General features: G+C 44.0%; 1 protein-coding gene across 1 annotated transcript in view; it reads right to left on the bottom strand.

Moving 5' to 3' along the window:
- Window positions 1-24,590, bottom strand: part of LOC147710284 (solute carrier family 2, facilitated glucose transporter member 8-like) — a 171,881-nt gene that overhangs the window by 140,239 nt on the left and 7,052 nt on the right. Inside the window, exon 2 of the mRNA XM_086919341.1 lies at window positions 11,836-11,998. Within this exon, the coding sequence (XP_086775467.1) occupies window positions 11,836-11,998 (163 nt within the window). The remainder of the gene's footprint in view (window positions 1-11,835; window positions 11,999-24,590) is intronic.

Genomic DNA, 24,590 nt, shown 5'->3' with positions numbered 1-24,590 from the left:
TGGGTTCAATTCCCAATGCCCTCACTGATGTTGATCACTCCAAATATAACTGGTATCGGAGCGTCAACGCGTTTCGGTGGTATTGAAGGATTACAACCACCTTCTTCAGGACAATAAATCTTAACTAGTTCCCCATGCACAAGCACCTGAGGAGTGTAACAACTACCTCGGAAGGTCATAACGAGTGAAAACTAGAAAAAGGATTCTCACCTTTGTGCGATTGCACAGGTGATGCTGACAATAAGGAGAAGTTAAGTTTTATTGTCCTGAAGAATGTGGTTGTAATCCTTCAATGCCACCGAAACGCGTCGACGCTCCGATACCGGTTAAATTTGGAGTGGTCAACATCAGCGACATGGGCCCTCACCGGCCCTTAGGAACAAAACTGCGCCAACTGCTGGAGCCCTCTGGCTCTAGAAATACATATTGCGCACAGGGGTGGAGCCATCTAGGCTCTGGAAGTAACTCATGCCCATCGTTCGAGCCACAGGGCTCAACTCGGGCTCCCCTGGCCCCTCACGGGCTGTATAGCAACTTCTGTGGGGCGGGGAGTCTTAAACAAACATGCCCCCAAAAGGTTGGAGCGGCCCACTGAGCACACAGGGCTGCTCTGACGCTGTGCCTTTCGCGGGCACAGCCAACACTTGGCTGCACGGGGCTTCCCCCCAGCCCTTCCTCACTCACCGGGCTTCTCAGGGGACTCCTCTTTATCTGGTGCGGCGGCTCTTCGGGAAGCAGCATGCTTGCGGGGCTCTCTTCCTCGGGAGGCGGTAGCGCTTTGCAGGGCTCTCTCTCCACACGAGAGCCCCACCTTCACAAAGCACCCATTTCACCCGGTCTTCACCCGGTCCCCAATCTCGGGACCGGGACTTAGTGTAGAGCCCTACGAGGCTCCGGGAAGCCGTCTCCTGTTCCGGCTGGGCGCCGGCGCTTCTAGCCAATCCCAGCGCGGCGGCGGGCGAGACTTCCTGGAAGCAAGCGGAAGTCCCGCCCGACTCTAGGCGCCCGGCCGCCTGACTTCCTGTTTACCCACAGCAGCGGCGGTGAATCGCGGGGTCAGTAACGAGGGGTGGGCACCCTTGATACGCAATTAAAACATAGAAGCGGGGTGGGCATCCGCTAAGGCACACAAAATAAGCGCGGTGGGCACCCGCTCGAGAATTAAATAAATAAGCGGGGTGGGCACCCGCACAGGCACAAGGAGGGGGAATCCCCTCGCCGGGGAATCCCTCAAGACAGGCATCGCCGCTCCAGCGGCGCAAAAGCGCTATTTAGCACGGGGAGCAGGCAGAAGTCCAGAAGCCTTTTGGGAAGCAGGGGGGACAATGTAGGGCCCAGGGGTCAGCACACAGGGCACTCCAGCAAGGAGACAGACCCCATGGCGGTCCCTCCTGGGCCCCACCATCAGCAAGGCCCCCTCTGTCAGGAATCAAAAAGTAGAAGGGTTCCAAAGAAAAACTTCAGCATCCAGGGCATCCAGGGCATCCAGGTGCAGGGCAGGGAGCCCTCTCCTGGGCCCCAGCAGCAGCACGCCCCTGGTAGATTCAAGTCAGGAAACAAGAACATTTTACATGAGGTCACAGCCTCTTTTTATACACACATTTCCTTTGTCTGAAGGTGCAGGCAAGGGGTAAACCAGATGCAACTGGTTCCTGAGCACTTTGTTTTGCTCAGCCCCTCTCCCTATTCACCGGACAGGCTAGGGACATGAGAAGCACCACAGGGGGCGGAGCCATCATTGTAGAGGGAAAGCCCAGCCCTATTCAGGTCCCAGGTGCACTCCTCCCTCCCATCAACATGCAGATCTCTCCATTCACCACTGGGGCAGACCCATCCTGACTCCTGGAGCCAGGCACACCAGCTAGCTCCAGACAATCACAAGCCAGACAGTCAATTCACATTCACTGCACAGACAGGCCAACTTCTAGAAGTGGCACTTCCATGCTAGGCACAATAAATCCGCGCACATCATCGCGCAGCATTTAATCACACGAGTCTGCACATACCAAACTCAACCCTGCACTCCCCACACATCAGGAACTATAATGGACACACATATCCCCCATGCATTCCTATGGGAGGGCAGGCCAATCTCGCACACGCACTCAGAGAGCGCACGCACTTTACACTGCACCACAGTGCTAAAGTGCGCAAAGACCAGAAATCACTATACTTATCTCAGAGTTCAAGGCCAAAATTTCAGGGGTGAACCTGCCAGAAGGGCCAAGTCCAACAGCTACCTTCTGCCATTTAATGAGATCACCACTGACCATCTTCAAAGGAGCCACAGCTAGAAAGGAACCTGTGGAAAAACTGAAGGTTTGGTGAGCAGCTGTCATGTTTCAAGTGGCCGCCCAGCAACTTTATTTATTGTTATTAAAATGAAAAAACTAATGACCCTGGGAGTAGTCTCCTTGAGTGAGGAGGTCATTAGTATGAGTCTGTTTGGGACCGCAAGCTTTTCCGGCACATAAAAAAAGACCCCATCAGTTCTTCTAAATAGAGCGGAGGGTCAAATGCGCCTGATCCCAAATCCATCAGGCCATTGATGTAGGATTCAAATTAAAATAGAGCAGGCGTATCATTCTTGCGAACACAGTATTCTGAAACATGTGTTTCAGTTGTGTTTGAAGAAATGTGTTTATAAAAATTGGGACAGGGAAATTTGAGTTTAGTGTGGCGGGTAAATTATGTGTTGCAGACACTTCAGGCAAAAAGCCATTTGCTCATATAACATAAATAAGCACATGAAAATTGCTTTAAATATGAGAACGAATTCATTTTTCAATTTAATAAAAAATGAATTTACATTCTAAATCTTATCAGCTTTTTCCATTTCCACCTCTCACATTTCATTTCTATGGGACTCAAATGCTGGCAATTGGCTCTTTGGACTGAGGAAGGCTATTAACCAGTGAGTCTCTGTATGTGATATATCACCTATCATGGAAAAGAACTGGCAGACCCTAATTAGCATATTTCAATGTTAGGCCAGTCCAGTGACAAACACTCTGAAAATGGCATGAAAATAATGGTCTTATGGTCTTATACAACCAACATGGGGGACTACAAAACAGCAACAAGGCTGTCAATAGTCAAGTTTGCCTTGAGACCAGCAAGGCCCAATTGCACAATATTTAGAATTGAAACATGTCAAGTATAGTAACTTGTATGTTTCTTCAGTAATAGAGACAATACAGGTTATTTATTGTATAGGACAGCATAGCTTTGCCTAGAAGTATCATCTTCACATTTTACTAAATAGAGAAAATCATATAGACCAGTAAGCAAGAGAAGAGAAAGTTAATTGCTGGAGATCTCACTGCCAAAGGGAACCAACCTACACATATCAGAGAAGAGCGTGGAAACCTGAATCAAATCTTCCATACAAACACTAGCAGACCTTCTAGAGGTTGCATGCACATGTTAAAGACAGAATGCAGTGCAAGGATGCTTTTGAAGCAGATATTCCCATAGATTCACCGGCTCCCCCAAGGAGTGTACAATAGGCAGGAGGCCAGAGGAGTAATTGGTTGCAGTGGTGGCGGAGTGAGGCTGGCACCTCATTTAGTGCAGGGCTGGGCTGATGAACTCAAACAAGAAAGTTAGTCTTCAACCATCTTCAGTTTTGGCCATGAGGCAGATGCAGTAAGAGTTGAGAATTCATGGAGGGTGCAGCAATGGAACTTTTCATGGATAGGCGTAGGGGCTTCCACTATTCACTGCTGTGTGACCTCCATTACTTGCTACTCCTCCACCCTGGAAATTGTAGCATGGCTGGACGTTGGAGAAGGCTGTATTCTCACTATAACATGTTTTGTTTCCTGCTCACTAGGTTGCTTAACATCTACGAGCTCTACATCTCCTTTACTCCAGTGAGGAACCCAGTTTCTTACACATCCACAAAACAATGTATCTGTCTCACAAAGGTGTATTATATCTGTGGTAATCTTTTTGTATTGTGGCAATTTGGCATTTCAAGACGGGAATGCCCTGGGAAGCTTGTGCAAATGCACACTGGTTTTTGAGCACAGACAAACTTGTGCTTGGCCTGTTCCTACCCTGGAATAGTTGCAGATTTATTCTTGCAATTATATCATATAATTTCATTACAAGACCGGAGGGTAACATTATGCATACTCTTTTATTATGCCACTCCTGTCAGCAGCCCTTTAAAGAATCTTCATACTAAATATCAATCCAGAACTGGCAATAATCAAAAGTCTCTACCATGGAACTCTCTCCCTCTTTTAAATGCTGCTCCTGAACAGATAAGTAGCCTTTGTTAATAACTTTCATATGCTATGTAAGGTATTTTGGCAGGAGAGGTTTTGTGTTTGAAAGAATGCTTCTAATTTTTAGAAGCAGGTTGTTTGTGTGTAGAAGTGTACTTTTATTTGATTTGAGTTATAAGTTTAATTGTTATTATTAGCTAAATAGATTTTAAATGTATAATATATGTTTCAATTAGAATCTATATGGTTTAATGTATATAAAGAATGTTTGTGTAATTTGTAGTTCATGGTATTTTAGTTAATTCCGCTAGGATTCGAGGGAATCTCTTACTGTTAATTAAGCGCAAGGAGGAGCGTGACGTAAGCAGGCCTGTGCGGGTTCCTAACTCGTAATGTATTTCTTGGCATTTGCGGGAGGAGAAGGGAGTGTGAGGCCAAGACTTGCATCGCGTTCTCTTCACGCGTGCGTGGTCTGTATTAATTTCCATCTCATGCACATTGCTTGTGTAAGTTTGAATTTAAAAAAAAACAGGAGAGGATAAAATGTATGCACATACGAGGAGGCAAGCTCTGATTGACTACACGTGATCTCACGAGATCATGGTAGCCATCTTAGATTGGACATTATATAGTGGATTCTTATGCTGGCACAGATAAGACAGTGTTGCTAAGCAACCAATTATGCAAGAGACAATCGGTTAACTGAACTCTTTACTGGTCAGTGTATAGACGAGTGGGTATTAGAGCAAATCTAGTATAGGAGTATTTAATCTGATTTTAGTATTTAGAGATTAGGGAGTATTTTGAGAAAAAAATGAATACCAATGAGAATGTTGTTCAATCACAGGTAGAGGAAGGGAGAGTTAGCGAGGAAAGTCTTAGGGGGTTAAAACAGAATGAGGCGAAGTCTTCCATGAGGGAAGTTGAAGAAATTGTTTTAGATAAAAAGAGGAAAGGTGATAGATCGGAAGAGGACCTCTTCTCATGTTCTGATGAGGAGGTAGAAAGAGGAGCAAAGAAGCAAAAGAGAACAAGTAATTTGGACAAGAGAAGAAAGGATGGATTTAACTCCATCACTATGAATGGTGTCTATGGTGGCACAAAGAGAAAAGGATTCCTTGGCGACACGCAATATCAGTCTGATGAGGATGATCTGATGGAGGAAGAAAACACAGTGGTAGAGGGTCCAGGAAAATTTTATGGTGAGTATATTTTTGATATGGATCAAGATGACGATTTGAATGAAGACTTGAAAGATAATTTAGGCAACATCATGGCAAGGTCCTTTAGGGGTTTAAATGTTCAACGCTTTTGAGCTGCGGCATCCTAGGAGTACGGTTTGGTGGCCTTTGGACCATATCAGTAAATTCATTAAGAAATTGATTAGGAAACCGCTTGAAAAGGAGGTCAGGAACATTTTAAAATCTAAGTGTTCAAGACCTCAAATTAAGAGTAAGGTTTGTTATTCGCCTAATCTGAACCCTTATTTAATTACTTATTGTACAAGTTGGGTAGAGATCCTCGCATGGGTCTAGAGCGGTCATTAAAGCAATGCCAGAATAAGTTATTAGATGTACTAGGTCCTCTGGCAAAAATTATGGACATGGCAGAGGAGGCTCACTTGAATGTTGAGCAGGTGGATGTGGACATACTAAGAGGCTGGAGCCAAAGGGCCATGGTGTTTCTAGGGAATGCCAATACAGGTTTATTGACAGAGAGAAGGAAACCAATTTGATTGAAAATTTACCCCAAATTTGGCTGAGATGGCAGAGAAAGAAACGAGTAATGAGGCAAAAGGTTTACTTATTGGGGAAGGTATAGTGAAAGAATTAGGGAAGCATGTAGCCACTTATACGGCTTTAGATAAGGCGCAATACAACATGAGAAAGGTGTTTGGAGGGTTTTTGGAAGGGCCACCAGATGGGTCTCTTATGTTGCCCGCGGTTTCCAGAGATCGCAGTACAATGTCTTGCACAGGGGAACAGGAAGAAGTTTCCAAGGCTCCTCTGGTTTTTTCCTGCAATGTGGTTTGGTTGGAGTGGAAATCGAGGAAGAGGACAAACAGAGGACAAACAGCTGCAGGTTCAAGAGGTGAGTATGGAGATTTCTTTTGGTTCTTCCCAAGAAAGAGTAGGAGGACATTTACGCTTATTTCAGAACGATTGGACAAGAATTAAGAGAGATCAATGCGTTCTCAATACAGTTCAAGGGTTCAAAATAGAATTTGTAAAGATACCAGGGCAAACTATAGAACCAAAAGAGTTAAATTCATGACTTGAAAAATTGAGTTTAGCAGACAAAGAAATAGATGCAATGTTGTAGAAAGGTGCCATCTGTATGGTAGAAGAAAAATGAGAAGGTATGTAAGCACTTTCTTTCTGGTGGAAAAAAAGGACAAGGGGTGGAGACCAGTGATACATTTGAAAGGGTTAAACCAAAATTTGATTTACAGACATTTCAAGATGGTGGGAATCCATCCAATCTGCAAGACATTTTGCAGAAGGGAGATTGGATGGTAAAATTAGATTTGACGGATGCGTGTGTTACAATTACAAGGAAGGAAGAGAGTCAGGGTTATTTGCAGTTCCGGTGGAGAGGAAGATTATTCCAGTTTTTATGCCTACTTTTTGGCCTTTCATCTGCACCGTGGTGTTTTACGAAGGTGATGAGAATAGTTGTAGCCTTTTTAAGGGAGAGAGGATTCCGGTTGATTGCTTATTTGTACGATATGTTGATTATGTGTCGGGATGCACAGGTATTGTGGATTTAGTTGCAGGAAATATGTAATCTTTTAGAGAAGTTAGGTTTTTTAATAAACAAGGAGAAGTCAGTGTTGATTGTGTCACAAAGTATGGAGTTTTTGGGTTTCAAGCTAGATTCAGTTGGGGAAGTTTTGAAGTTACCAGAAAAAAAGGTGAGTATAACAAAGCTAGAGGTTATTCGAGTGTTACGGAAAGAAACTTTGTCCCTAAGGGATCTCGCAAGAGGTTTGGGTTTGTTTTCATCTTAAATACAAGCGATGTTTCCAAGACCTTTACATTATTGAGCTGTCACGAGGCCTCCCTCGCCGGCAAGGGATGATTGGTGGCATGTGTATGGAAACCAGGATCCTCTCCTTTCTTCTTCACAGACTGAGGAGTCCCCGGACTGGTTTGGATCATGGGAACAAAAACCCTCCCAGGACTGCGAGCAGTCCCTATAACTGGGAGCAGCTTCTGGAAGACCCCGCCCATGGCCCTGCATCATCAGCCCTAATCCAATTCAGGACGAAGCATGGGATGAGAGGAAGGAAAGGGACAGATGCCGGAAGAACGAAAACGTCAAAAGTAGAGCCCGAGACGAGAAGCCAAGGAACAAGACGCTCCAGTTTCCATACTGACAGCCCAGCGAGGGATCCCCGAAGTGTCAGGAGAGGCAGGAGGCCAACATACACACCCATCATCCAGCCACGCTTCAGAAGGAGCGTGGCTCTCACAGGTGCATGCATGGTTTGCGGGGTGGGGTGGGCTTTAGGAGAAGGTCGGCGGTGAAAAGCCGAATTAATTCAATACAGCTCTGAATAATCCCGACCACCCTCTCCCCTCACGTACACGTCTTACCCCGTAGAAACGCACTGGGTGCCTCCTCACTCCTTTTCCTCTTTGGTGATGGTAAAAAGGCATAGCCTTTTTTTCACCCAACGCTCTTTTGTTTTATTTTAGGGAAACCTGAAGCATGAAGGTAGTCCCTGCAGAACGCCGGACCATCCAGACGATTGGGAAGAGGGAAACACTGTGGATAAGAAGCATTATTCATAAGATGAACCCTGGCAACGCCATTCAGATGTGTGTACAAAATAAAAACCACAAAAACACCTTTCGTTGTGGACCTCATTTCTTCTACCCACTCATACAAGCATTGCATAGAGTGAAGGCAGAAGTATTGAGAGGAGGTTTCTGGTATGGAGATCAAGTGAAATTGGATTTGGAAGCGAAGGAAGAGTTAGGCTGGTGATTACACAATTTGGATGCGTGAAATGGAAGGACGAGTTTTGTTTGTGCTCCAGATTTTGTTTTAGGGACAGATGCCAGTGGTTCTGGGTGGGGAGCATGTTTGGATGAAAGAGACAGGTGACTGTTGGTCAGATTTGGAAAGGAAGATGCACATACATTGCTTAGAATTAAAAGCAGGAATATTCGCTTTGAGGAGTTTCAAGAAGGATGTTCAGGGATGGACTGTGTTATTAAGGATGGACAATATTTCTGCAGTTTGTCACATAAACAGGCTGGGAGGTTGCAGGTCAAAGGATCTTTCCGATATTGCAAAGAAGTTTTTGAGTTTTTGTCTAGAACACAAGATTGCATTGAGAGCAGAGAATCTTCCAGGGAGCATGAATGTAGTGACATACTGGAACTCAAGGCATGTAAAAGATAACAGTGATTGGATGCTGATTCGACTTTACTTTGCCAAGATAGACAAGTAGTTTTGACCAACAGAAATCGATCTATTTGCAAAAAGGTTGTCATGTCAAGTGGAAAGGTACTTCAGTTGGTTTCCAGATCCAGGGGCGAAAGTGATAGATGCTTTTCAACAGAGTTTGGCAGATATGAAGGGGTATGCTTTTCCTCTATTTGTAATGATACAGAGGGTTCTTCTGAAGGTGAGGAAAGAGAGATGCCAATTGGTTCTAATCACACCTTTCTGGGTGTCCCAAGCGTGGTTTCCAGGAGTGTTGGAATTAGCATGCAAAATACCTTTGATGATTTCGGCAAGGGAAGGTTTGTCGGCCACAGAAGTAGGAGAAGAGCATCCTCTTGTTTTGGCGGGTGTTTCGAACCTTCTTGTTTGGAAAGTGTCAGGTGTCCTGGAGCATTCAGAGGCCTTTCACAATGGGCTGCAGAATTACTCCAGGACTCTTGGACTCCAGTTTGGAAATTTTGGGCGAGTTAGTGCATGGAGAGGAATTTGAATCCCATGTAAGTGCCTGTGGTAGAAGTGGTGAATTTTTGGTAGAGAATTTTGGGAAAGTTTTAAGGTACAGAACATTACACTGTTATAGATCTGTAATTTCTGTGGGTCATTCTATGGTTGGTGACAAGAAAGTCGGATGTAATGCTTTGGTTTGTAGGATTATGAAAAGTATGCAGAATAAAGAGACCTCCAAAAGCTAGGTATAATGTTTTATGGGATGATAATTTGGTTTTAAACCTTTTTATGGACTGTCCGGCAAACAAATATTTGTCTAATAAGAATATTACAGTTAAGTTAGCAACTTTTTTGTGTATAATATCATGCAAGAGGGTATCAGATGTCAAGTGTCTGGAGGTAAGTAATAGAGTATTTGGTCCAGAAGGTGTATTTTCTGAAATATGGAAGAGAACAAAAACTATGACAAGTTTGATTTTTATCCAAGGTTTTAAGATTGTTTGTATTGTAGAGTGTTTGAGGGAGTATGAATGCAGGATGCAGGAGAAGAGAGGTCATGATGTGCATCAGTTATTAATTTCTTTCATTAAATCCTTTGGAGCAGTAAGTACGGCAACAATTTCAAGATAGGTGAAGTTTGCAATGAAGTAGGGTGCAGTGAATGTGGAGAGATTTAAAGCACCTTCATTTAGGGGTGCTATGGCAAGTAAGGCTTGCTAGTCTGGTGTAAGTTTGGAAAGGATTATGAAGGCAGCAGATTGGTCTAACATGGGTACTTTTGCAAGGCACTACTTTAGACCGATTGAACACATGTCGGATGTTATGTTGAAGGGCTTTCAACAAGCATAATGTTAGCCTCTGGTCTTGCAATGAAATGACGATCCTCGGATTAGCATGACAAGAGAATCAGGATTTCCTTAAAGACACGGGGGCTAACATCCCCCCCCCCCCCCAAACCGGCACTCCCTAGGTGATTTTGTATTACATTTGTTAAAAAGTGAAGAAAAAATAAGAAATAAAATAGTAAATATTAGAAGTTATATGTTTTAGAAATGGGGAAATAATGTTATCATTAAGTTTAAGAAAAAAAGGATATGAATATGCAAAAATATGAGTAAATAGAATTTGAATGCACAGGTGTAAGAGACAAGAGTCATGGATAAGTCGGATGGAGAAGAAGAAGTGTTTATCATCGCAGGTTCGCATTTTAAAGTGGGAGTGAGTTCCATGTTAGAGACTTTTGATGTTTAAAGTATTTCAGTTCTGGATTGTTATTTAGTATGACGATTCTTTAAAGGGCTGCTGACAGTTGTGGCATAATAAAAGAGTATGCGTAATGTAAGCCTCTGCGTCTTTAATGAAATCCTGATTCTCTTGTCATGTTAGTCTGAGAATCGTCATTCTCCAACATCTTTAGTACAAAAAAACACCAACTAAAGTTTTGGTCCGGGGTGCGCACACACACAGAATTCTAGCAACAAATTTTCTTTTAGGTAGTTGCTGAGAATGTCTTCATTCTAATACTTACTAACATAGTACACCTCTAAAACGAGAAATGTGTAGAAGATTTGAAATTTTCTCCTGCACCCTGCACTTCCTTATCGAAGGTCAATAATGTTGTCAGCATATCATTTAATTTTTGCCATCTGGGTAATAGGTGCCTGACTAATAACTTTAAAAAGTATACTTATGCACAATTCCTTAAAATAATCCAGTTAAAATGACATACTTAAATAAAACATGACTAAAAAAGTATACAATTCATATGTATTAGTGTCAAAATATTTAGAATTACAGCAAATGCTTACATGTTTTTGTGGCACACTATAGAAATGAGGCCAGAAAATAAAAAGTGAATGGATCAGGTAACAACTGTAAAAAGTAAAGAGCAGGACGACATTGTTTAAATTTGAGGGTACGTACAAATTGAAGAATATATCTTTTCCTTTCCTCAGTATACAGACTACAAAAAATAGCAAATTAAGCTCCCCTTGTGGGACGAGGCATGGGAGGGGGAGGAGGAGGGGTACATGAACTCCACAACCCTAAGTGCTCATGTGTGCTTGGCTGTCTTAGGCCGACCAAAACACACATGCGCACTTCGGTTTTCTCCAGCCTAGCTGCATTGAGCAGCTGGGCAGAAGAAACACCCACAGACCTCCTGGTCTGTGCAGGGTATCTTTTCAGCCCGCTAAGACCAATCCCCACGCTCCCCTACAGTGCAGGGATTGGATTGGAGTCTGTCCCAGGAGCTTCTGGGACCTAGCAAGAGGAGAGGCAACAAACGTGACGCTGGAGGTGGCCGGCAGCTAAAGGTAAGTAAAAAAAAACAAAATAACAATGGGAGAGATAGGGAAATTCAGGAACACTCTCTTGATCCCCAGTTTTATACAAGTAAACAAAGAAAGAGAGGTTAAGGTATCCAAAAAGCCACGTAGATGGAGCGAAACAACTAGTGGAACTCACACCCTATTTGGGTAGAGAAGAAAGCCCTCACACACCGACACTGACCTTAACCTCTCTTTCTTTGTTTACTTAAGTAAAAAAAAAACCATCATTTCTACACCCGCCCTGTGCGAACGCATCCCCTCCCGTACAACCCCTTCCGCCCCACAACCCATTATTTGTGGCGGCCGCCATTGCCATTCAGGCATTCAACCATTGGAAGTTATTGCATCATTTTTTAAACACTTACCCCAAACCAAGCTGCATCCAGTTGTTTCATTTTTAACCTTTTGAATCTGATCACTCTCAGGTCGGAGATGGCAGGAGAACTGTATCCCAAGGCAAATCCACAACTCAAGGACCCTAACAGTGCAGCAAAGGCTGCCCAGTACAGGTTCGCATTACTGACATTTCTGCAGAGCAACAGACAAAAGCAGTGAGTCTTCCTTGTGATGAAATAATTCATAGATCAAACATTCAGTTTTACACATTCATTTTCAAAAAACTATTTTCTTTATCCACTTACATTCACTGTTCCTGACATATGAAAACAATATTTATAATTTCTTTAAAGTAACAATCCACATTAAACGTCATTGATAGCCATTTTGCAGTTATGCTTGAGTTGCAATTCCATATGTAAGATGTTCACTTTTAGTGGTAATAGTGTTTGCCTTATTCTGCAAAAAGAAAACAGAAAGGTGTTTGGTCACCTAAGGTAGACGCTATGCAATTTTGAGCAGGTTGGGTGCCTAAAGTTATCGAAGTCTCCCAAATCGTGTATTTTCCATCTGAATTCCTTAGGAATTACTGCTCAACCTCACAGCAAAACTGCTACAAGTGTTTAGACCAAACCTGGCAGGACAGACTCCTATCACAAGTGTAAATGTTTACTTGTGGTGTAACTGTGTAATGTGGTTTTTGACATTTTTCAAATAAATCGGCACAATACTTTATTGACATTTCGGTTGGCCAGTCAAAATTTGAGTGAGAAAAGTAAATTCGATTGGCTTAGACCAATTTTTCTTTCATAGAACTAGCAGTGCATCATTTTTTTATAATTTCTAAATGTTACTTATACGATGCATATTATCGACAAGAACCTCCCAAGATCACAGTGGTAAATGAAAAACACGTGGCTATAAAAAGCAGGATACTACACTTCTCTTTCTTGTCGTTAAACTCCACAGAGTCACAAACACTAAGGCCCCTTGGAGTGGTGTGGCTCACTGGTTAGAGGCGGCAGACCCGGAAGCCAAGGTTCGATTCCCGACGCGGCAGGGTCTTGGGCCATGGTCAGCGGACTCGATAATTCTCGCCTCGGTGCCTACTCCAACCATGGGTCCCACTCAGCAACTCTGGGCAATAGCTTGCTTAATCTCTACTAACGGCCCCATCAGCGCCGGGGATGCTTGTCTTCGCCTTGGAGATGCCCAGGAGGGACCCTCTCACAGGGAAAGCCAGGATGGGTTCCCCAGCGGTATACAGCGCCGGGACGCCCCTTTGCTGGGGCAGCTGTGGGCTTTACAAGTATACAACATTTAACATTTAACATTTACAAGTGGCCCGTAAAGTCCACGTCATTTCCACCCCCTGCATTTAGCATTTCCAGTGGTCTCAATTATTTAATAGTTCTGGGAGACCAGGGATTTCCAGTTTTTTGGGAATAACATGCGGATATTTGACTCAGCACATGCTCATTTCCACATGTTTTTCTTTGGTATTCCACCCAGAGACTTCATGTGCTTGCAGCAGGTGACATTTTAGAGTGAAATACCGCTGAGTGGCAGTGTTTCAACTAAACCCATAGAGGGGCGGGGCATGGACAGGACGTCGACCAAGATGGCTGCATGGCACTGAACCTCCACATGCCATTTCTAATCTATAGGGATAATATTTACTCAACACAGGCGCAAACCAGGTGAGGAGCACTTGGGATGTCTGGGAGCGTTGTTGACCCTGGCTGGATAGGAGCTGCCGGGGGCATTCTATGCCAAATCCTGCTTGAGCCATGCGATGGGTATACCCTCACATAAACAGAGGTTGTGGGTGAGCCTGAGGCCGGGGCTACTGACCCCCGCTAGGTCCCGCTGCCGGCTCCACGCTATGTCCCAGACCACGCTTTTGGCCACCGGGCATTGGTGGGGCCATGTCACTGAAGTGCTGCTGGGGAGGAGGCAGCCCATCTCGGACCCGGAGAGACGTCTGACATTGGCACTGTGAGGCCGCGGAGGTAGGCGGGCCGGCCCACGCTACCTGGCCCAGCGGCTGCTGCTAAACAAAAGGGGATGATGGACGGAGCGTTTGAGCAAATCAAACACTCACCCCCAGTCAACTGATATGGGTTTAATCCATCACCATTCTTTAGCTCACTCAGCCACCCCAGTTCAGACATGGCCATATGCAAATCAGTCTGACCCTGTGCCTCATGGGAACAGTCCAGCCTGAACTGCCAAGCCATATCTTCCCTGGACCGGAAACAAGTTTCCCGGGACCGGTTTCGGATTCATAATCCTCATCAGCCAGGCTATTCCTCATCATCCAGTGGCCAAGTGAGCAAGGGACTCACGTCTGAGCATACCCTGCCAACTTAGGGCGAACAAAACGAACCAAAAGGGGATGATGGACGGAGCGTTTGAGCGGCTGCTGCTACTGATGGTACTGCTGCTGGCTATCCTCCACGGCCCTGCCCCCATACTTGTGCAGGGCAGTAGCCCCTCCCTTGTGGTGAAGTGGTCAGACCCCTCCCCCCGAAACACTGACAAGTGGCGGGCCCTCGCGGGCCTGGTGGAGCCATTGTCACTTTGTTGAGTCTGGTGAGGCGTGGATGCTGGTGCTTTGGTGAGACTCTTTGGTGCCTGCGCTCTTGACTCTTGTGACCGCACCCCTCTCAATCTGCAACTGCTACCCCTGCACATGCCCCTTGTGTGGCCTTCTCTATCATAGCCCACACTCTTGGTGATATTGCATACCTGCTGCTGGTATTGGTTACGGAAACTGGTAATTGCCACGGGACTGGCTAGGGACGCGATAGGCCGCGCGGACTCAAAACAGTGCAAGATTGAGTGCACTCTGGGATGAAAGGAAGTGAATGGCCCTTGCAAGATGGAGCGGGTGGTGGAGAGCATGGCCTGATATCAGAACTCAGCAGTCCCTCTGTGTGGAACTTACTGGAGATAACAGGAGGGGTAGTTGACCCACAAGGACGTCCTTGGGGCCAGCTACCCCTCTTGTTTTCTCCATTAAGTCCCACACAGCGGGATTGCTAAGAGGTCTTCGTAGGACGCGCTCCCCTTTCTCCACCACCCTGCAAACATGCCTCCTGGGGCACTACTGATTAGGGGATGAAGGCCACTTTACCTCATAGGGACCTTGGGGACCAAGAAGCCCTTCTGGTACTTCCTGTATAACCTATGCAATGGAATTCCTGAGAGCTGGTTAGAGGGCCAGCCCCCTTTATCCACCATCCACAGAAAAAAATACAAAGGTTACAGGGACATTATAGTTAGGAATTAGCTTTTAAAAAACCTTAGAAATTTACTGAAAAAACCATAGGTTTTAAGGACGGTATAGTTACGAATTAGCATTTTAGAAACCTTGGATATTCATGGAAAAAAATAAAGGTTACAGGGAAATTACAGTGAGGCTGAAATTTCACTCGTACAAAACCAGAGAAATTCAGCCATTATCAGCTAACTATAACACGCGCCCCCACAATGCACTGCTTATGACCTCCCATATTATGTCACTCATGACTTGGTCAGTGATATCACTGATGACATCTCAAATGATATCAATGATGACATCAATGATATCATCCACAGCATCTCTGATGCACCCACTCACACCCCTATAGAATCTTTTATACATCCACTGCCACTCCCACACAACCTTTCACAAACCCATACATAGAACCATACCAGTACTTACACACCCACTCACTGATTAATTGATCTACAAACACAACCACTCGCTCGCCCATACTGCCACTCATAGACCCACTTACTCACTAATACAGACATTGACATATCCACTCATATAGCCATACAGGTGCCCACACACGGAGTGAGTCAACCATAGAACTATAAGTCAGCTAATGCCCATATGCGCAACAGTCCCATGGTGCACACCATCAGAAATATATCTATAAATATACACCATTAGAATCCAGCTATTTCCATTTATTCTTCTTGTTCCTCTTTTTACATTCAATTTCTTCAAAGTTTACTTCAAACATTGTGATTCCAAAGCATTTCGGGATCATACCCTTCCTCAGGGGTCACTGTAGTATAAAAAGAGCATTTCAGATTTTTTGCTTTGTGCGTTTTAACAAATTTCATTTCCAATAAACATTTTGTTAAATAAAATCAAAAGAAAAGGTATAAACCATACACTTTGACTCTATCGCTATCTCTGAAAATCTCTTAACCCACAAATCACACCACACAAATACCAGCATGCATTTGACCCCTGAGGAAGGTATGATCCCGAAATGCATTGGGTTAACAACACTGTAATTGCTCAACGTTTGTGTGAATTTCGATGTACTGCTGTATTAGGCCTGGATTGGCAATTCGCAAGCATATGTATATTGAAATCCCGATGTTTGAAGTAAACTTTGAAGAAGGTTGAAATAAAAAAAGAGGAACAAGAAGAATAAATGGGCATAACTGCATTCAAATGGTGTATATTTATACATACATTTCTGATGGTGTGAACTTTGGGACTGTTGATCAGATGGGCATTAGCTGACTCATGATTTACATTTGGGTGCCTGGGACAGAGCGTGCACCAGGGTAGCACCCTAAAACCTTGCCTGGGAGCATTCATGAAGATTTCAATTACATGTGGTGTGCATTTGACCTCTTTACTTATGATCACTCATAGAACTACTCACCCAAATGAAATTTTCCAAACGAATTCTTTGTTCATATCAGCTCCTATGTTAAAAGTGTGTGGGTGATTCGGAAGGGGGGGGGCGAGAAAAAAGGGGGGTCCCAAAACGTGTTTACTCCATGCAATTTCCATAGGAAACTTTAGACAAGGCTACAGGTCGAACGGGTGAACAGAATTACCCCACATTTGGCAGGGAGAAGGGTCTTGGTTTAGAAAGCACGCTTTTGTTTATTTGGTGTAAATCCATTCTGTAGCTTTGGAGAAATATCAAAATTTACAGATATCGATATTTGGGAATTGTGCCATCTAATTGGCTGAGGCATTACGAGCATGAGCCTCCTGGTTATTGGCTGGGAACGGTTGCAACTAGGAAGTGTTGGCAGCCATTTTGTGATTCCATTGAAGTGGGTAAGGAGGAAAAAAGGGCAAAAAAATTAGGAAAGAGGAGGGTAGAAGAGCTGTGAGCTCTCTGGGGTGGTTAGGGTGTGCTATACAGGGAGTGTGAAGAGAAGTATTCACTCCTACCGGTGTGAAAGTGCTGTTTTGCCCAGAGTGAGATGGTGCTGAGGTGAGGTGCCGGTAAACTCGGGGATGAAACCGTGCGCCTAAACCGTGAGATGAGTGCTACAAACTGATGTGCTCTGGGCGCTGTAGCATACTGGCCGCTGTAGCATAGCTGCACAGGTGGTGTTAGAATGCGTTTAGACTATACCGAGAGTGGGAAGCAAAGTACTCACTCCTAACGGCCTAAAGACTAGGGATGAAACCGTGAGCCTAAGCCCTGAGCTGATTGCTGTAAAGTGATGTGCTGTAGGGGCTGTAGGATACTGGCCGCTGTAGCATACCTGTGTAAGTAATGTTAGTGTGCATTTATACTATACAGAGAGTGGGAAGCGAACTACTCACCCCTACCGGTCTGAAGACTCGAATGCTGTGTTTTAGCAAGCAGGAATAAAGGAATAATTGTGAAGAATATAATACAGAATGTTGCAATGCCACTGAAGACAAATGGTAAAATCAGGTGTGTCTAAGAAAGTGTCTGGTCTGGACTGTTCCCATGAGGCAAAGGGTCAGACTGATTTGCATATAGCCATGTCTGAACTGGGGTGGCAGAGTGGGCTAAAGAACGGTGATGGATTAAACCCAGATCTTTTGACTGGGTGTGAGTGTTTGATTGATTCAGATGCTCGGTCCATCACCACCCCCTTTTGTACCGCTTTTGGCCGCCATAAGTGTGGCAGGGTATGCTCAGACGTGAGTCCCTTGCTCACTTTGCCACTGGATTCAAGCAAGCCGGGCTGAAGACGGCTGGAATGCCAGAAACCAGTCCTCGGAAGCTTGTTTTCGGTCCAGGGAAGACATGGCTTGGCAGTTCGGGCTGGACTGTTACCATGAGGCACAGGGTCAGACTGATTTGCATATAGCCATGTCTGAACTGGGGTGGCAGAGTGGGCTAAAGAACGGTGATGGATCAAACCCAGATCTTTTGACTGGGTGTGAGTGTTTGATTGATTCAGATGCTCCTTCCATCACCACCCTGCTTTTGTACCACTTTTGGCCGCCATAAGTGTGGCAGGGTATGCTCAGACGTGAGTCCCTTGCTCATTTTGCCACTGGATTCAAGCAAGCTGGGCTGAAGACGGCTGGAATGCCAGAAACCGGTCCTCGGAAGCTTGTTTCCGGTCCAGGGAAGACATGGCTTGGCAGTTCGGGCTGAACTGTTCCCATGAGGCACAGGGTAAGACTGATTTGCATATAGCCATGTCTGAACTGGGGTGGCAGAGTGGGCTAAAGAACAGTCATGGATTAAACCCAGATCTTTTGACTGGGTGTGAGTGTTTGATTGATTCAGATGCTCCGTACATCACCACCCCCTTTTGTACCGCTTTTGGCCGCGATAAGTGTGGCAGGGTATGGTCAGACATGAGTCCCTTGCTCACTTTGCCACTGGATTCAAGCAAGCCGGGCTGAAGACGGCTGGAATGCCAGAAACCTGTCGCCGGAAGCTTGTTTCCGGTCCAGGGAAGACATGGCTTTGGCAGTTCGGGCTGGACTGTTCCCATGACGCACAGGGTCAGACTGATTTGCATATAGCCATGTCTGTACTGGGGTGGCAGAGTGGGCTAAAGAACGGTGATGGATCAAACCCAGATCTTTTGACTGGGTGTGAGTGTTTGATTGATTCAGATGCTCCGTCCATCACCACCCCCTTTTGTACCCCATAGCTAACTGCTGCACATGATTATTGGGCTTGGCCGACTGCAGTGGCTGCACTACACCGTGGTACAGCAGGTCTGAACAGTGAAACGGGGTCTTGATTCTATGATTGAGGATGTCAGAAGTTAAAGTCCGTGATGATTTCTGTGTACCCCCTCCGATCAGGTGCAACCAACTCTGTGCTTTCTAATCCAACGGCATGTGCCTGTGAGGCATTAATGACCACTGCCTCTGGCCTACACTGTGGTTAGCAGGGCTCACAATTCCGATCGAGTGGTGTTTGTTTTATTACAGAATCCAGTAGGCATCTAACTACAACGTCTATTGAAATAGACACAATATCCTTTTAGTATACTTGCTTGAAGAATGTTTTTTAATGAGTTATAGGTTTACCACAATGACCAAATTCTTCTTGTTAGTGGAAAAGAACTCTGAAGAACAGTCTACACTGTTGACAGCAAAGATCACAATTCGAATTGTTTTGATTTATTTATTGCAGAGTTTTCTGTAATTTATGTTGTTGTATTTTTGAAGAGGAAGTGAGAAAAAGTATTCATGGATGTCTGTGCTGACTACTGCCTTCAATTTACACAGCAGACAGCAGTGTTCACAATTCAGATTGAGTCGTTATTATAGATGACTCAGTCCTGTAGGCAAAAGACATTGCTCCAGTGCGCTCAGTCCGCACCACGCATATGCATCACCGCAGGCTCCGCACACGCTTTTTGTTGCTTTATCTATTACAAACTGGGCAGCTCAAGCCAACGCCATGTGGCTGTGGGCCCTTGCTGACCGCTCTCTCTGACCTACACTGCAGACAGCAGTGTTCCCAATTAAGAATGAGTTGTTATTGCAGATGATGCAGTCCTGTAGGCACCAGACATTGCTCCTTGTACGACCCGCCCGCACCACACATCATCGCTGACTGTGCACATGCTGAATGCTTTTGATGTGGCTATCTGAGTGCACTAGAACTGATGGACTCTTTATGATACAATCGTTTTGTGTATTATTTCAGATCTACTGCCTGTATCTCAGTATACCACAAGTTATGGTTCTTTTACGATAGAATCTTTTGTGTATTATTTCACATCTACTGTCCCTACCTTAGTGCAGCACAAACTATTGACCCTTTTATTATTGAATCTCTGTGTGTGATCCAATGATTACTGTTGTAGTTGATGCTAGCAGCAACCAGTCCTTGAGGGCTGGTTTACACTCACCCCACACGCATCCAACACAGACGTCACTGGATATGTGACCCGGGTAATGAAAAAAAGTAGTCAAGCACACGTGCCCGTACCCACTTCCACTATCTATCTGGGTCCGTGTGTTCATTATCTATGCATGATACTGCCCCTGGGCCGTACCACATTACATTGTGCTGTGAACAGCGTATGCAACCATGTTACCTCTGGCAGTGGGGAAAACTTTGGTTATGTAACTTTTAGGTGCATGGCTATCACAGGTGAAGTCTCCTTTACAGACCATGAATATTGATGAAGATGATGGTTGCATGTTGTGTGTAGTGTAAGATATGTGTACATAGCAAAAAGTTTTCAAAAAAGCTCTCTAAGCAGAAGAGGTGTGTCTCATTAAATGCTATAGAGAGAATGACTAAAATGAGTGGCATTCTCCAACTGCTACAATGGGAAATGTTATGAACTAATCAAATGCTTTTTTTTAAGGTCACATGGCAATCGCACACCCAGTGCTCAAGGAGACCGCACCTGGCGTGATTTTGAGAACATATATTTACTGTAATATAACACATTATACATCACTCATGACATGGTCAGTGACATCACTGATGACATCTCAAATGACATCACTGATGACATCATGCACGTGATAATCTGATGCACATATTGATACACGCACTCTGAAATACAGACTACTATTTTTGAAACCATACACACAACAATTCCAGATACTACATACCACCATTTCCTACGTCTATACACACATCTAGTCACTTATACATGCAGTTACTCATCAATACAGTACTATAATATGCACTTATACACCTATACATACAGCCACACTTCGCCACTCATCCATAGTGTTACTCACACAGCTAGTCAGGCATGCAAAGAATCAATCACATACCCATTTACTCATGTGTACAGTTATACACACCAACTCAGTTATTTATACACATACCACATCACTTATTTATGCAGATACTATCACATAATTACTGTCTTATACAATCACTGATACAACCAGACACTCATTTATACACCCAATCTTCAAATAACTTACTCTCATGTATAGTCATTTATATACTCCAACACTCACATATACTGCCTTAAAACATATGTAGTTACTCACACATATACCACTGAGATATTCATTCACTCACCAACACACCCATACACACACTAACTTTCCCGTACAGCCCATCCCAGATGCACTTTTGAATCCATACAACCAGTGAATCACCCACTCAGACATCAATGCACAGGGTCACACACCCCATCCACCCACACAGACACTCAGGCACCCATACAGATACTCAGACAACAAATCAATAGCCCATATAGACACTCATGTAACTACTAACCAACCCATGCAGCCACTTACACACCAACTGAGAGACTAATACAGACTTTCACACAGTTTAACCCATGCATTCAGTAATACACGTTCAATCACTTACTTATACAGTCAGTCATGCACCTACTAAATAATCCATTCAGGCACTTCTAAATCCAGTCATTCTTCAATACACCTTGGCATAGATATATATGAAAAATATTTAAACTTTACAGAAACACACATTCACTGGACGATGCCATTAGAATAGTCATTTGAGATGTCATTTGAGATGTCATTTGAGATGTCATCAGTGATATCACTGACCATGTCATGAGTGATGTAATATGTCACGTCATCAGCAGTGCTTTGCAGGTGAGCAAGTTATAGTTAGCTCAACTAACTATAACGGATTCATTTATCTGGGTTTATATGAGTCAAATGTCCAACTAACTATAACGTCACTGAACCCTAAGGTTTTTTAGTGAATTTCAAAGATTTTTTAAATGCTAATTTTTAACTATAACGTCTGTAAAACCTACGTTTTTTTCAGTGAATATATATATATGTATACAGATATTAAATATGTAGCACTACAGAATGCAATACCAATATTAAAAAAGCCTTTTACTTATTTTTCATTTGTCTTCTTTTTGGACCGCAGATGAAAGGATGGCAGTAACATAGCATGCTTTAATTTGCAATGAAATACAAACCTGAGTGCTGGAATTTTTATATTCATTCAGTTTTTGTTCCAGAACTAAGATGTTCATTGCTGTTCCATGCAAGCAACTTGATTTTACGTTATGTTATGTTAAATGGGAATTTGTATAGCGCACGTACACCAACTCTTGGCGCTAGGGAGTCTAAATGGGGGAGCAGAGAAGCAGAGTAGCATCTAGTGGTAGGCCAGGGTAAACAACCAGGTCTTAAGTTGGTTCCTAAACCGAAGGTAATCAACCTCAAGCCTGAGGGAGATAGGAAGTGCATTCCAGAGCTTAGGGCCCAGAAAAGAATATTGTGTCCCACCAATACGTTTACGTCTGATTCTGGGCACCGTCAAAAGGTTCTGATGCATAGATCTCAGAGTACGCTTGGGTAGATGCTTACTGAGTAGCAAGACTATGAATCTGGAGCCGGTATCTTGGATAGCTTTAAAAATAATTATTCCAGTTTTAAACATAGCTCGCTGCTCTACTGGAAGCCAGTGGAGATCTTTAAGCAAGGGGTGATATGGCAGCATCTATCCTTAAGGTAGATGATCCTTGCTGCTTGATTCTGGATCATCTGAAGACGATGTCTCTGGAATTGTGGAAGGCCTAAGTAAAGGGCATTCCCATAATCAATTTTGGAAAGAATAAGAGCTATTGCAATTTGGGCAATAGCCTCCTTACTAAAGAAGCGTCTAATCTTACGCAATTTGTGAAGTTGGACAAAGCAAGCAGAGGTGACTGAGACAATGTGGGCACTCCTAGAGCGATCTGCATCAATATGAAGGCCTAGACTCCTTATCACTGGTTTGGGTGTAGGTGCCACACCTGACTCAGGTAGCCAGTTGCTTTACAACAATAAAGCAATCCCATTGCCATACAGAATCTCCACTAGTTACAGTAAGAAAGGACTAAGGCAGAGGCAGGGAGATATCTGAGACCTACTGACAGCAACAAGCACATAGCCGTAGACAGAAATTGAGACTATTAGACCATCCTTCTTTTAACCTTATATATTTAAGTGTGGTTGATGCTTTACATCTTAATCATACAGCTGAAGTGCATTACCCGGCAACTTGGAGTGAGTGACTTACTTTTGAGACACCAGAGTGTCTCAAATGTTCTTTCACCAGGTACCAGCCCATCTCACACCTACCCATCATCAGCAAAATTATTAAAAAAGCATTCTACACACCTAGGAAGAGCCAAGTAGTGGTCCCTGCTCCTATTAAAAACGCACAAAAAGGGAGAAGGGTTCCCTGACTTGTAAAATGCACAGATAACCACTGTGGGTTGTTCTCTAAGAGAGTCAAGACTGGAAAAAGATCTGGTTTCTAGACACCTGCCCTGTACACATGTGGGCTGCAAGAGATCCAGTCAACACCAGCCCACTACTGCATGTATGCCTTCTGGCTGCAGATGATGCTACAGCATGGAGACAGTTATATTACAAGTCATAGATGATGCTCTCCTGAGAACAGACACAAGGGACCACTGCCTCCTGATGTGGCCAGCACTTTCAGATGTCTTCATCGTCAATGGATATTTTAACCTTATCCACACCCAGGTGTCTGAAATGGGATTCAATGACAGCATCCTTCACTGGTCCACCCACTACTCACACAACCTACATAATTTTTTCACAAAGGTACCTCCAGATCTCAAACTCCTCTGTAACCTCTGGAGCTCCCCAGGGTTCTAGTTTGCAGTCTATAATTTTCAACCTCTTTATTGAGCCCCTTTGAAAGTATTGTCTACTGTACATTCAACTCCTCAAACACTGTCTGCACCTGACTCAGACACAGAAATTAAACACCTAACTGAAGCTGAGCCCCAGCCAACAAGGCTACCACCTCAGGTGGCTCTTCGTACATTGGCAGCCAGGGCACTATGAGACTGGAGATGAAGAAGTGTAAAAAAGACTAAAGCAACATGTCCTGTATACTTATGCACCTAGAATCAGGAACAAAATATCTATACCGATCAGGAATGCCCAACCTTGCTCCAACTTAAGAAAGAGCTGAAGAAAACCCTCTGTAAAGAGCGTTGAGTGTAGAGGTGAACTTTCCACCTCTGCACACACCACCTTTCCAGTCACTCATTGATTATCTTTGACCCTGTACAGCGGTCCGCTGCCTTTTAGCTAGGTTCACCCTGGAAAAGGGCATACATACATACATACATACATACAGGCATACATACATACATACATACATACATACATACATACATACATACATACATACATACATACATACATACATACATGTTTCCAAAGACCTCCCCAGCAAAAGCTCATGCTGCCCTTTAGAGATCTAACCCACATTTGTACAAATTAGAAACTCCAAAACGAAGGTGTCAGCTCGCAGTGCAACAGAGCAACACAGAGAAATATGGCAGACCCTTAGAGTGGAAATGTGAATAAGACGTATTTGGCCAGATGTACAAAGAGTAGGACTAGTGATTTAATCCTAAAATTTGCAAAACACTTTTCATTATGTATGAAACCTTTTGTTTCATACTTGAGATTCTTAGTGGGTTGCAAATCGAGCTACCTCATGAATATTAATGAGGTAGGTCACAGTTTGCGACCCATTCGGAATGCCTGCCATCACAGGGATGGTGGCCTGATGAGATCAGCAGT

The sequence above is a fragment of the Lissotriton vulgaris genome, chromosome 5, assembly GCF_964263255.1.
Source record: "Lissotriton vulgaris chromosome 5, aLisVul1.2, whole genome shotgun sequence".
Lineage (NCBI taxonomy): Eukaryota > Metazoa > Chordata > Amphibia > Caudata > Salamandridae > Lissotriton > Lissotriton vulgaris.
This window is presented reverse-complemented; position numbering and strand designations above follow the sequence as displayed.